This window comes from Camelus dromedarius, chromosome 4, assembly GCF_036321535.1.
Source record: "Camelus dromedarius isolate mCamDro1 chromosome 4, mCamDro1.pat, whole genome shotgun sequence".
NCBI classification, from domain to species: Eukaryota; Metazoa; Chordata; class Mammalia; order Artiodactyla; family Camelidae; genus Camelus; species Camelus dromedarius.
This window is the reverse complement of record NC_087439.1, coordinates 90843524-90858529: the sequence shown is the minus strand read 5'-3', so window position 1 is coordinate 90858529 and position 15006 is coordinate 90843524. Positions and strand designations below refer to the sequence as shown.

The 15006-nt window shown below is 44.2% G+C and overlaps 1 protein-coding gene across 3 annotated transcripts in view; it reads right to left on the bottom strand.

Moving 5' to 3' along the window:
• The window catches only part of ARMC9 (armadillo repeat containing 9), a 142128-nt gene extending 128704 nt beyond the window's left edge, over positions 1-13424 (bottom strand). For 2 of the 3 annotated variants that reach the window (XM_064485258.1, XM_031452387.2), the window contains exons 1-5: positions 13322-13423; positions 7497-7584; positions 5970-6095; positions 2528-2698; positions 952-1107 (exon numbers count right to left, since the gene is read on the bottom strand). In XM_064485258.1, coding sequence (XP_064341328.1) covers positions 952-1107; positions 2528-2698; positions 5970-6095; positions 7497-7547 — 504 coding nt within the window. In that variant the 5' untranslated portion in view covers positions 7548-7584; positions 13322-13423. Of the gene's footprint in view, positions 1-951; positions 1108-2527; positions 2699-5969; positions 6096-7496; positions 7585-13321 lie in introns of all 3 variants that reach the window. The other variant, XM_031452384.2, reaches the window with a different exon arrangement.
• Between the last annotated feature and the right edge of the window lie 1582 nt (positions 13425-15006).

The following is a 15006-nucleotide window of genomic DNA, read 5'->3' as shown; positions in this document are numbered from 1 at the left end:
TCTGTTTTGCTGAATCACAGCAGAAACTCAGAAGGGCTGGGTTTGGAGGAAGAACTGCACCAGTTGTTCAATGGCAGGGGAGTAAGCGCCACACAAATTCCTGGAAACTGAGATCTTTAGACAAAGTATCTAATTACATCAAAATGTCTGTCTCTAAATACATTTCAATAAGCCTCTGGGTGGGACATATTAATTTTAACAAGTCAACAAAAATTACTCTAATAGATAAATATTGTAAATAAATGTTATGGTAAAATGTCAACTAAAATGAAGTATAACAATTAAAAGAGCTAGAGAGAAGTTGCCTGATGGAAATAATATAGTGCACAATCAGGGAGGCAGATACACACCAAGTAAGTGAGAATTTTAACACAAGTCTAAATATACATGGCCAGGGGGAGGGCAGAGCTCAGTGGTAGAGCACATGCTTAGCACACACGAGGTCCTGGGTTCAATCCCTGGTACCTTAGCTAAAAATAAATAAATAAACAAACCTAATTACCTCCCCCTCAAAAAATTTTTTTTTATAGATTAAAAAAAAAATGTCAAAATATACATGACCAGCAACTGTGTAAAATAACCTAGTTTTTCTTTTCAGGCTCCTTGTAATTATAATTGAATAAAGTACATTGTAATTGAATAACATCATTTCACTGTAATTGAATAAACTATCATTTCAATACTACAAAAGTATACACAGAATAATTTAAGAGGTTAGCATATTTTAAAGTATTTATGTCAGTCTGTGTTAACAAGTCTTGGCACACCCAAAAAATCATTTTATGGTACAAGAAAAGTCTGTTACAGCAAATTATCTATACACTCTTTTAAAATATAACATAAGCAAATTTTAGAGTTTTTTAGAGCATCATTCAGAAACCACCAGCATGTACAAAGTGAAACTGCAAAGCTGTCCAGGCTCTGATACAAGATTCAGAGGCTGTCACTTACCTGGAAGAGTTCTTTAAATGAGGGGTGCACCATAGGGTTGGGAACAAAAGGAAGTGCATAGAAAGGGAGAAATTCTGTGGTCTCGCTCAGTGCTGCCCCTTTGGTCTCCAGATAGGTTTTGAAATAGGAAATCCTTTCATCCAGTTCTTCTTTGTCCTACAAGGAAGGGAGGGTGCTTGTCTGAGATCTCCTGTTTGATGCCATTTCACCCCTTCACCCCCTCCTCTCTCTGCGGCTCCTTCAGTTCCAGAACATTGCTGGCATCCTCCCACTCCGGCCCAGCCTGCGCAGTGTCTCCAGTCATCCTAACATCACCCCTGCCTTCATCCCTTCATCCCTTCATGAAACTGTCAGGAGTATCAGAGAGCTAGATATATCGTGAGTTCAAATGCTGCCTTTATGCTCTATCATTACCATTTTCTCATATCCTTAAAATTCTTCCCACTCATCATTTATAATGGCAGAACAAAACCTCATCTTGTGGGTACATCGTCATTTATTTAACCAATGCCCCCATTATTAGCTATGTACACTGTTTTCATACTTCAGATATTATAAACACTTGTCTGCCTTCCCATGCATGATTCCCTTACAAGAAGTTTTTAGAGGTGAAAAGCATTTTGAAACAGAAGTTTCCATATCATTATTGCTTTCCTTTACTCAGCTAACTAAGAATTGATCTTGCCTGCTTCCCTGCTTCCACATGGAATCCCAGGTCCCCAGCAGGGTTTCCATTTCCTCTCGGGCCTCAGTGAGTGGGTCCTCCCTGGCCCCACCAGTCACGTCCCTCACCACCTCACACTCACGCCATCACACTGCATCTCACTTCACCTGCATCTTGAAGCACCTCCCTAGCCACTGGACTTTAAACATTTACTGATTTTTTTTTCAATCTTACAGCAAAATGGAAAAATTAGAAAATAAAAATAAATACAAAGAAAATGAAAATCTCCTTTGCTGGCACCCACGAGTACCATCCAAACAAACAGCCTTCCAAGAATGGCCCCCACAATGTACTGTAAAGCTGCTCCCTCCACGCTGACCCCTCCTATGGCCCCCTGACATTTTAATAAGTTAACACAGGCCCTGGCCCTGGGGGCAGTAGTCAGTGCGTGGAGAAGCCACACAACAATGCACATGGTTCACAGAAGCTAAATTCAACCCATCACCCAAATGAGCTTTCACAAACAAGCATACTATTTTCCCCCTGTTGAAGCTTATATTTATCTTTTAATATATGGTTGAAAATGTGGTCTAAATATTTGTTCTTTTAGATATGCATGTATATATTTTAAGTTGCCAAATAAACTTTATTTTGCTGAGCTTTCAAAAATCTGAGGTACTCAGGAAAATGCAGCTTTCATTACAGAAATGATTAACTTTCTGTATAAATTAGAAAATAAACTGCTGGGAATGAGATAGAAAATCACTCATCAAAACATAAGACGCCTACTCCTTAGAAGTAATATGGTAAATTGGCCACAAAACTAAATTAATGCCCACTTGCAAAACACAACAGCTAACGTTCTCATCTAACACACCATTTGGACCAACCCACACCACATGGTGAACCTACAGGTCTCCCTGCGGAGTGTTTCAGAAGATAAATGGCAAAATGGATGTGAAGATAGAATTCCAACTTCTGGGCGAGGGAGTCACCATCTCGGATGGAACTGGGCACGTGCTCCTCCCACAAATCGAAGAACATCTTCTGGTCTCCACTGTCAAATGCAGCAAGGAGGTCCCTCTGGGGAGAAGACATCACACTGAACCCCCGTCATAAGGGATGCCCTTTCTCCCAACACCCCAAATTCTCACACCCTCCCAGCACCTTGGAAACCCCATATACTCCATCGTGTCAGGGTGAGGAGAACTGGGTCTCCTTTTCAGAGGGAAGAGAGAGGAAAACAGAGCCCCAGCAGGCTTCAAACTGCTTAGGCTGAGAATCCTGCAAACTGATCCTGGTTTTCCAGCCCTTTGCAACATCAGAGCTGAGCATTCTAAAGAACAGATGCAACACAAGGTCTCTGAAATGGAAGGAACCAGGCATAGGCCAAAGATTTGAGCACATGAATACACTGAAGTCACCCTTTGGACTTGCTGACTCTCGACCCACAACGGATGAAAAAAGGCCAGACCCAGAGCCCAGCCAGATCTCGGAACAAACCACACACCTATGGACCCACTGACGGCCCGGCTGCCCAGTCCCCGCGTGGCCAGGAGCTCAACCACATGGAGCGCAGTCTGTCCCAGGCCAGGGAGGTGGGCGCTGCCACCTGCCCACTGTGGCCAGAAGCACGTCTGGTGCAGAGGGCGCCGTGGGAAGCAACCACAGACCCAACAAACCCACACAGTGACTGCCCGGGCCCTCCAGGTCCAGAAACAAAGAGGCACAGGCTGGAGATGGAGGAGGGAGCACAGGCCTGGCACCAGCCCGACCTCGGAGCGCGCGAGTCTGGCTCCGCGGGGCAGAGGCAGCTTCCCGAGCCACCATGCAGCAGTGGAAATAGAGAATTTTGGAGAAAGGAGGTGGCAATCATCATGCCGCTTGTCTCACAAGAAGAATGATAACTGACCCATCACAAATACCTGCCGCATAAATCTGCAGATCAGAGTTTAAGGCAGAATTGAAAGAACTTCCTGATAGTTCAAAACAATGTGACTCACGTGGTTCTCCTTTTTGTATCAAATGCTCAATATACTCAGACCTACATTTTTTGCTCAATTGCAAAAGCTTTTCTCAGACTGGATTTTCTGTAGAATCACCAATTCCTCCAACCAGCATCACAATTATTTACCACCATTATTTGGTCATTGTTCTTTTATGGTTTTTTTTTTAAGTTTTTACACTTTTTCTGTAAAATTGTTTCTTTTTTTAAAGTTACATATTCTATTTGCTTTTAATCAAGCTTTTTAACATTATAAAATGAGAGTGTATAGAGAACAATGTTACAGTGTTTGGTTATCCTTAAGTCAAAGACATTTTCTGGTAAAGAACTTTCAAATGTGGATATTATAAAAAATGTTCTCTGTGTCATATGACAGGGAACAACTGTCTCTGAATACTGTCTTACTCTAGAAGGTACTGGCATACATTTCAAAGAGACTCAGAATTTTTCAGAATAAGCCCTACAGTGATAATAAATAAGCCCGCCTCAAAATCGGCCTCTTTCTGTTCCTCAGCCGTGGAAACAGGGAAGGACAGCAGGTCAACAACTGTGGGCAGGACGGGGCCGAAACAAAGCACAAGCCATCACGGACCTCCAGGAGAATTTGGGGAGCCTAGTCAAAGGATCCTCTTTCCTTGCTACTGGCTGATGCTAAGGTGAAGAGGACTCTCCCAAGGGCTGTGCGGCTGGGGCCTGGCCCCGCTCAGGCTCACCTCTGAGCTCCGAGCAAACCTGAGAGGTGCAGTGACCACGTGAATGGGGAGCGCAGACTCTCATGGGTACTTTACAGCTTGGAGTCAAGGTATTTTCTTAACATGGCTTGACAAAGTCTACACGTCAAATGGCCCATCCACAGTTTATTTGTTTATTCTAAACTCTACATCTGTAGACCTAGGGTCACAAATCTTTGCTGTGTCATCATAAGCCCAATCTGTGAATTGTATTCTGTACCTGGAAACGGTCCCTGTGTTTAAAATAGTATCTACACATAAAGCAATCCGGTGTTACAACTCATAGGGTCACAAAATATTAACTTCTCGAATGTAAGCCATGATCACAGCCAGAATGACCAAGATCAAAAAATTTACACACCAATAATAATCACCTGTAAACACACAGACACATACACACAAACACACACACACACACTCACACATTCTTACAGAACTGTGCTTAGTGAAACTCTCCCTTTGCTGAGTGTCACTGACACTTAGCAAATGTTGCTAAACCACTGCTCCAGGTATTTTTGTTTGGGAAATCTATAATGATGGAGCATAGCTGTTTACCGAATGAGCAGGAAAGACCTGCTTATGACAATCATAAAGTTTCAGGGTCTCTCCAGTTAAGAACAGCCTCTGTTTCCATGTCTAATAAAGATTATATTCTTGTTTCATGTTCTGGAATGTTTGCTTTGGGGTTGGGAGGAACCATCAGGCTGCCCTTCAACAGGGGAGTCTGTGTCTGAAGTGGCGGCAGCTCAGCATCTGAGTGCCTGAGGGCCGGAGGGACGCTGGGCAGAGCGCACAGCCCCACTCGAGCTCCGCAGGCCACTTCGACGGTGCCCCTGCTCAGCAGTACCCTGTGCCAGGCCCCTGGGGAGTCAGGGGTCAGGAGCAGACAGGCGGTGGCTATGGCCTGACCTACAGCCACTCAGTGGAACTCTCAAATCAAGTCTCATATTTTTCCTGGAAGTATGTACATTGAAACAAATAAATTTATTAAAGTAATAAAATGCAAAGCTGAAGTATGGTGTTTCGGGAAATGGGATGTTCTCCTGTCACTGGACATGTTCAAGGTGAACCAATGGTTGGAATAAGGACTTTTAAGGTCCTTTCTAACCCTGAGAATTGAGGACCATATAATATCTGCCCTCTGCAGCTCACTGCAAGGGGCTCACGGCTGCTCAGGCCTTCCTTTGACAGGATGCTGCCTTGCATACAACTCTTGCTCCCTGGCCCCTCCAACCACCCCAAATTAGAATGCAAGCACCATGTGGGCAGAGGTTGGTTTGGTTTTGTTCACCACTGTGTCCCCAGGACCTAGAATGACTAACTTAAAACTTCCCAGGTTGGGAACCACATTTGTCTCAGTTTCTAAGCATTGCGTGGTTTCCTCTTTTTCTTCTTCCCAAGAAATGTATGTGAAAGATCTTATGTTCCACCCATTTCCTAGGCAGGGTACAGAGATTTGAAGCTGACATTACTAATTTATCCATAAACATCTGCACAGTCTAACCATCACTCTGCCCAGGTCCCCTGAAACGATTCCACCATTCTCTTACGGCAGCATTTTTTTACAAGTTGGGAACATCTTGATTATCTACAGAAATCAAAAAAAGTAAAATATTACCTGGATTATCAATGATTTGGAGTCCCTTAAGGAGCCACATGCTGACTTAGATAATGGTTTTCCTTTTATTTTGCATTCTTTTGAAAATGTTTTCAATGTATCTTCAAATTCGGCAAAATCCAAATACTATTTAAAAAAGAGCATAAGTATACATATATTTCTCTGTTTTAACATCAACAAAGTAACTATCTTTGGTGTAACTGTACCAGCTCAAAATGTTATCACAAACTTATAATGGGGTTAATGAACTCTCATCTTTGGGAGAAGTAACTTGGGGTCCAGCTTAGAATTTACTTATCAATATATACACTAAAAGCCTAGAAAGACAGTATCATAAAAAACATTTATTTACAGAAAATATATTTGTTTTCAAAAGGAACATGTGGGTTGTATGATTCATTATATTCGTGGAAAATAAGAAGGTACGTGCGGCAGTTTGAAAAAGGCAAAAGTGATCGGCAGAAGGCCTGCTGGCTTAGGTCTAGTAGGTCTCTGGGAATTTGTTACTTGAAACAGAGGGATTAGAAATAATGCCTGTCCCTGAGAACAACAGGTAAGTGCTTAAAGATGGGCAAGGTCATCAGCGATCTTCAAGCCTGCACTAAGGACCACCAGCAGTTGTGAAATGCCCCACCTTGCGTTGTTGACATCCAGTGCTCCGCACTTCTCCGCCCCCTTCTCAGGTTGTGTCAGTCACACCTTTCTGTTTCCACCTCCTCTAATTATGCCTATCTCCCCAGGCTCTCTCCACAACCCCCTGCTGTGACAGCTTGGAAAATTTATTCCTGGTCACGCCAAATTCCAAAGGTGCATTCCCAGGCGGGTGCCTCATCCTGGTTCCAGTGCCAGGACTCAGTGTCTAATGGACAGTCCAATCACACAGTAAAACAGCAGCAACCATTTCTTTAGCAGCAGCTGTGTGCTGGCCCCCTGCTAAAGCAGTAGAGGATACCAGCAGCAGAGCACAAGGCTTGGGTCCCACCCTTGAAAAGCCTTCAGTGCAGGACACCAAAATGCCCGTGAATAGGTAACAAGTTAAACAGGTGATGCAGCCACTCCTCGAGGCAGGTCTCAGGAAGACATTCATACTACATTACTGTTGACAGATAGAACAATGTGTGTGGTATCATCGCTTTTTGTAAAACAAACTACAGTCATGTGGATATATTTTGAATATTTGTAGAAAAAAGTCTGAAAAGATAACACACTAAACCATTAACAGTGGTCACTGCAGGGGTAGAGCAGGGAAATTCACTATTTCTATTTCTACACTTTTCAAATCTTTTATCACAAACATATGTTGCTTTTATAACTTTCTTTGAAGGAGTCCTGCAAAGCAGCTTAAGATTTCGGTTGAGCTATGAAAACAAAATATAAATACATGGAAAACTATAAAATGGAAAAAGATAGATGTATTGTAACGACAGAAACATTACAAGGCACTGTAGAATTTGTTGCGTTGTAAAATACAAGCTTTACAAGTTTTCAAGATCCCTTTTTCTGTGACCTGTATTTTGTAAAACATACCTCTTTCACGAGTCCAAGTAATTCCGATTCGTGAGCCAGAATATCCTCCATACTGAACTGTTACTATTAATTCTCACAGCAAAAATCTCTACAAGGCAAAAACATAAGACAAAGGCTTTCATTTCAACCATCTGTATAATCACAAAAAGATCCTGTGGCGGGCAGAATAATGGCCCCCAAAGCTGTCCATGGCTGAATCCCCAGAACCTGTCAATGTGTTAGGTTGATGGCAAGGGGCGATTAAGGCTGCAGGTGGAATTAAGGTTGCTAATCAGCTGACTTTAAAACAGGAACAGTAGCCTGGATTATCTGGTGGGCCCAGTGTAATCCTTATCAGGGAAAGGGGGAAGCAAGAAGGTCAACGTCAGTGTGATGCAGTGGAAGAAAGACTCGACCAGGCGTCGCTGACCTTAAAGAGAGAGGAAGAGCCAGCAACCAAGGGATGCAGGCAGCTTCTAGAAGCTGGAAAAGGCAATAAATGGATTCTCCTTTGGAGCATCCAGAGAGAAACAAGCCCTGCCAACACCCTGACTTTAGTCCAGTGCAACCCATTTCAGACTTCTGACCTCCAGAACTGTAAGGTAAGAAATCTGTGCTGTTTTTAAGCCACTAAGTTCACGGTAGTATATTACAACAGCATTAGGAAACACAGTGGCTAAAGTCAAAAGGAATTCTCTCTTCTACGACAATTGCTTAAAATGAATGTGGATTGGAGGATGGTGTAAATGTCAAGGATCGCTGGTGAGAATGTGGAAGATTATTTTTATTTTTCAGTTTTCTAATATGCAAACATGTAGTAGGTGTAATTCAAATAGTCAAGACCACAGTGCATTTAGAACAAAATAGAGTTTAATGATAAGGTCAATCCATTTACTTTAAGAAAGGATCTGCACTAGAATTAATGTGATGTAAATGAACACAGAGTCACCAATCCCTCACTCTGCTTCCAAGTAAAAAACATTAAACATTCACAAAAGAGATCAGATACTGCTTACTTAAAAGAAATCTTCAATGTCTCGCAAAGACCACAATCATTCAGCCTATGGTATTGGGAGAGGAGGTGGTGTGCTTTTGCACGCATGTTATCCACACCCAGGAGATGGATTCCACGAGGAAGACACGTGTTCACTTGGCATCCTAGAGCCTGGCACACCATAGGTGTTCAAATATACTTACTGAACAAATGGAAATAATTTCAGATATGGAGAAAACAAAGCAAAGAAGGAGACAGAGAGTGGAGGAGAGGGTTCTTGGGTCATTTTAGATCAGGTCTTCATAGAAGGCCTCCCTGGGAATGGGACATTTGAGCAGAGATGTGAGAAAGCGAGCACTTCCCAGATCTGGGGAGGAGGGACGCGTGAGTGCTGAGCACTCATGGGGGCTGCGGGTGCAGCTCCAGGAGGAGAGCAGGCGGTGAGTGAGGTGCCAGCGCCAAGTCAGTAGGTCTGTGTAGCTAAGGGGCTAGGAAGGCAGGAGAGAGCGCTGAGGAGGGGACCGACCCACCCTGACTTACGGCGTGTATTGAGTACTGTGTCTGCCTGTGTGTGTACCGAGAAGAGGCTGCAGGACCATGGACGGAAACAGGGGCACCAGCAGTGATGAGGGAAGTTGGAACCAGCGAAAGCAATCTTGTGAACTGTTCTGACTCCAGGTGTAAAAGGCAGAGGTGGTCAACTGCCAAGGAACAGGGTATGGAATGTGAGGGGACAAGGTGAAGGGGGACACTTGGGGCCTGAGCAGTTGGGGGAACAGTGTGCCACTTGCTGAACTGGGGAAAATTAGGGAGGAACAGTCTGAGAGTTAAATTAAGAGTTCTGTTTTGGCCATAAATCTGCGATGCATCTTAGACATTCAAGTTGGGGTGCTGAAGAGGCTGGTGGAGTAAAGGAATAAGTGGGAGCTGGAGAGAAGCATTTGGAAGTTATCAGCATGAAGAGCACATTTCAGAAGATGAGCATCCTAAACAGATGTGACCTCCTCGGGAGGAAGTGTAGCCAGGAGAGGAGGGCAGGCCCAGGCTGAGCCCTGGGGCACTCAGCACTGAGGGGTATGGAGAGGGCAGCAGCAGATGGGAGACCAAGCAAGATCAGAGACCTATCAGCGAGACACAACCAGGACACTGTGACATCCTGGAAGCCCAGTGAAGGTGCTTCCAGTGTCTACTGTGTCTGTGTGGTCAAGGAAGACGAAGGCAGAAGAACTAATCCCTGGATTTGGGAACATGGAGTGTGACAGTGACCTTGATAAGAGTGGTAAGGACATGAACCTGACTGAAAAGGGTTAAAAAGAGAGAAAGAGAAGTAAAGGAGAGTCAAAAAGGAGAGGAGAGATGGTGTGGTGGCTGGAAAGAGATGGGAGGTTTTTAAGACTTTTAAGGAAGCTCCATACTGTTTTCCATAGTCACTGCACCAATTTACATTCACACCAACAGCTACCATATGATCCAGCAATCCCACTCCTGGGTGTATATTCAGAGAAAGCTCTAATTTGAAGATACATGCACCCCAATGTTCACAGCAGCATTATTTACTATAGCCAAGACACGGAAGCAAACTAAGTGTCTGTCAACAGGTGAATGGGTAAAGATGTGATATATATATATGTATATATATATTTATATATAATGGAATATTATATAACTATATATGTAGTGGAATATTACTGAGCCATAAAAAGAATGAAATTTGCAGCAACATGGATGGACCTAGAGACTATCATAGTAAGTGAAGTGAGTCAGAAACACAAACATTATATGATATCACATATATGGAATCTAAAACTAATACAAATGTATTTATTTACAAAACTGAAACAGACTCACAGACATTGAAAACAAACTTATGGTTACCAAAGGGAAAGGGGGGGATGGAGGGATAATTAGCAGTATGGGATTAACAGATACACACGACTATATATAAAATAGATAAACAATGAGGATTTACTGTATGGCATAGGGAACTATACTCAATGTCTTATAATAACCTATAATGGAAAAGAATCTGAAAAAAAAAGACTATATATATAACTGAATCACTTTACTAGACACCTGAAATCAACACAATATTGTAAATCAACTATACTTCAATAAAAAATAAAAATAAAAAATAAAAAGGAAGACATTTCAGCAGCGTGCTTGTAAGTTGATAGGAATGACCCAGTTAGAGGAGGAAAAATGGATGATACAGAAGAGAGAGGAAACGGTTAAAGAAGCAATGTCCTTGATGCAGCCAGTGTCCAGTGAAGCCCAGGCCTTAGACAGGGGCAGGGACAGAGGGATGGCAGAGGATATGGGTACTGACCAAAGAAATGGACAGGTTTGGTGATGAGAGGTGAAACAAGAAACAGGGTCATCAGCTGAGAGTAAGAGGCATGTTGGTATTTTGATGAGAACGGAAAGTGGGAACCAAATCAACTATGCATACATGGCAGGGTTTCCAGTACTGACAGTCTGCTTGAGATATGGACTCTAATCCCAAACAGAACCAGTCTGCACCATTTTGCAGTTTTCTCCAGCCACTTTCAGCTGTCTGAGTTAGGTTAACCAGGGTGAGGTTTTTCCAGGAGAGGTGAAAGAGAAAACAAGTGTAATAGGGATGGAGCACTGAAGCCAAGCTACGTGAAGGATGGCGGGAGGAAGGGTGCATAAGGGGGTTACCAGGCAGTGAAAACGTAACGGGGTCACAGACCTGCCTCAGAGGCACACTACAGTGAGCTTGAAAGATAAAAGGTGGTGGTGTAAGTGGGATAAATACTTGAAATCAAGATTTTAAAAGTAGTGCAGTAATAAAAAGTTCATGACCGCAGAAGTGGGTGGATGAGGAGGATGGAGGAAAAAGGTGCCTATGAGTAAAGGAGGATGAAGAAACCTGTGCGGCCAGGATGTTGAAACCTCTCAAAATGAAGCAGAGGAGGTGTAGAGGTAGACACCGTAGTCTTCAAGGGAAAAAACCATGGGAAAGCCCACAGCGTGTACTTCAAAGGAAGGGGGCAGTGATTGGGAAGCAGCAGTGAGGAGCAGGGAGGACACCAACCCCGCCTGCACTTCCAGGCCTGCCAGATACAAGGTGTGAAGAGAAAGACTGCTACCGTCTGGGGCCATCCACCTCTCCAGCCTTCCTCTGGACCAACCACCACTCCCATTCCTGGCTGGCTCCCTTCTAGCACTTCCCCACTTCTTAAGCTCCAAGAATAGTGAATGCCCAGCCACTACCCTTACAAAATGCTCTTTCACGATTCTAAGCCCTCTGATGTACTCTTCTTCAACTTGTGGACAAACTTGACTCATCATACTTAGAGCTTGACCTCCTTCAGGAATTCTTCCAGGAACCCCTCTCCTTCCTTCCCCATCATGGCAATTCTCTCCCCTCTGGGGTACCTCTGTAATCTACATTTACTTCTATAGTTATACTTTTTACCCTCTTTATAAAGGCAGGGAGCTATATTTAAATTTTGTATCTCCAGAACCTAGCAGAGTGCCTGGCAGGCATGGTAAACACCCATGACATCTGACAAATAAATGAAGCCCAAGCAGAGAGAAAGGCATTTTTGAAAGCCCTGGAACAAGACAACTTTGTTGTTTTGAGAATTCAAGATCCTTCCAACCTGAGGGCCTTTGCACATACTGTTCTCTCTGCCTACAACGCTTTCCCCCTCTTTCTTCACCTGGCTAACCTCTGTGCTTCATAAGCATCACTTCCTCAGAGAAGTTCTTCATGACCATCATTTGAATAAGATTCTGCTACTATCATCTGTCAGTGAACATGAGCCATCATTGGGTATTCTATTACTCTGACATTCTTGGAAATACAGAATTTTCTGTAAATCTTTATATCATAGTAAGTTCATTTATTGAGGACTTATTGTATGCTAGGCAACATGCAAAATGCTTCACATTTAATTTTCACAATAAATCTGAAAGATGAATATGATTTATATTCTCCTTTCACAGATGAGGCAACTGAGGCTCAGGAAGGTTGAGATGCTCCCAATAACTCAACTAGTAACAAAGTAGAAATTTAAATCCAGATTGATATTAACCACTACACAGTATTACCTCAAAGCGTGGACCACCTGAATGAGAATCACCTGGGATGCTTGTGCAAATGAAAATTCCTAGCACCACTCTGATCTTACTGAACACAATGGCAAGCATAATGCCCAAAAATTGTTTTGAACAATCCCTCCGGATGACTTTTATGCAGTTGAGAACCACGGCTCTATGCAAAAACCAGAGAAAACTTCTTCAGTCACTCTTGAGGGTTGCAGTGGCAGCTTCTGGATTTCTATGTAACAGGGATTTAGGGCCTACAAGCTGGCTGAATTAAGGGTTAGACTATGGGATCTTTCGGGGAGATGAATTTGTATAGCAAGCGTCCCGCCTTTGCTTAGATTGGATCAAGTCTGGACTTAACCTGGGTGCCTGGGGAGAGGGGTTAGCTGATGTGGATAACGGAACATAAGGGATGGATATAAAAGCCCCAGGTCACCCTCTCAGACGCCACAGCTGGACGATTTGGGCCCCCCTCCAAGTTTGGCTCACTGCAGCAAAGATCAGGGACTACTTGTGGGAAGCAGCTGAGCCTGTCCCTGGGATGTCCAGGCTGCCGCCCCGGGCGCACGCCAGAGGAAGAGCTCAGGGCAGCAGGCGAGAAGTGGGGGCATCCGGCAGAGGCTGCCGAGTTGGCGCGTCGGGATAGTCCTCTGGGGAGGGGGCTCAGCAGAATCTCAACCCTTTGCTCCTCGCCGTCACTGACCCATCACTGCTCATCCCCGTTTGGAGACCGCGGGCTCAGGGATGGCCCGGCCGCGTCCGGGGACACGCTTACCTTCTGCTTAGCCGCGGGCACACGCGCCTACCCGGCCCGGTCGCCACTTCTCCAGCCGTCGCCCCGGCAACCGCCGCCGCCGCCAGCCTGGCATCACGTGGAGAAGCGCAGCCAATCACAGGACGCGACCGGAGCGGAGCATCCTGGGTCGAAAGGCGGAGCCTAGGGAGCTCCGCCCCGAAGCTTCCAGGCGGCGGAAGTGAAGTAGGGCTAGTGTCGCAGGGTCTCCCATTTCGTGGTCACGTCTTCCGTCCTTTACCCCACGACTTCCCATTCGTTCATTTCCGCAAGTATTGCTCCTGTAGTTGTGCCTGGCTCTTGGGATGAGACCGAGCAGGCTCAACCCGTAAACTCTAGGAGCTCATTGTACCACAGGGAAAACAAAACCGGCAAGAGATTACAGCAAAGTGTGTTGGGGCTGCGGTCAGGGGCGGGGAGGAGGGGGAGGCGTCGTTATTCTCATTTTATAGGAGCGACCCAGGGCCACCTTAGAACCGAGAATGTCACCCAATGTCACCTGCCTTAAACCTCCAGGCACCAGGGTTCCACCCCTTTACAGGGATTTTAGAGAAACTTTTTCCCACATGAAATGTAGGTTTTTAAAAACAAAACAGAAGTACAGATCCTCCCTCTCCTTGCACGTGGTGTCTCTGAACTGAAGTTCACCAGCACTGAATGAGCACCTGCGAGTCACCCAACTCTGGGCTGGAGGCTGAGAAGATGGCTAGAGATGGAGGAAATCCCTCCCCTCCAGGCACTGAGTCCCAAATCTCCATGTTTCCATCTTCATGCTTCCAGGAAGGTGGAGACCAACAAAGACAGAGACAGGGACAAGGGCATGGAGAAGGTAGGTGAGCTTGCCTTTGAAGAAGCCCTAAGATGATCTGTGGCCATCACCACAGACCCCAGCCCTGCCAGTGCTCTTTTGAGATCACTGAGGTTGTTTTCAAAGAAAGGTTGTATTTAGCAGGAAGAGACACCTTGTCCAGGTAAGATGTATTAAAAATAAATCTCCCCGTTCATAATAATAAAAGTTAGCATTTATTGTTGTCTCACATGTGCCAGGGGTTGCCAGACAAAATACAGGCAACCAATTAAAATTTAATTTCAGATGAGTTTTTTGTTTGTTTGCTTTTTGTTTTTTTTTGGGGGGGGGGGTTTGTGGGGAGGTAATTAAGTTTATTTATTTACTTATTTTTTTAATGGAAGTATTCGGGATTGAACCAGGACCTTGTGCATGCTAAACATGAGCTCTTCCACCAAGCTGTAACCTACCCACTTGGATGAGTTTTTAGTATAAGTATATCCCCAATATTGCCTTGTTTTATTGTGCATACAAGACATTATATTGTTCTGTATTTTTATTTGCTAAATATGGCAAACCTATGGGATCCCACTTAGCATTGTGCTAAGTGAATTATGTAGATTATTTAATCCTCACACCACATCTGTGAGATAGACAATATTTTCAGGGTTTTACAGATTAACAATGTTGTACTTTACCTGAACCCTGTGCTCCTGGAAAACAGTGATGGTTGAGAAACCCCCCACCCTTTTATGTTCTGGGGAGTAGCTTACCAAAAAGAGCTACCCATCCTCTTGTGACTTAAATAAGGCTCACTGACCACTCTTTCATGACTCCTGTAAGATTCATGGATGATGCCCTTGTTTACCAGTGGCAAGGT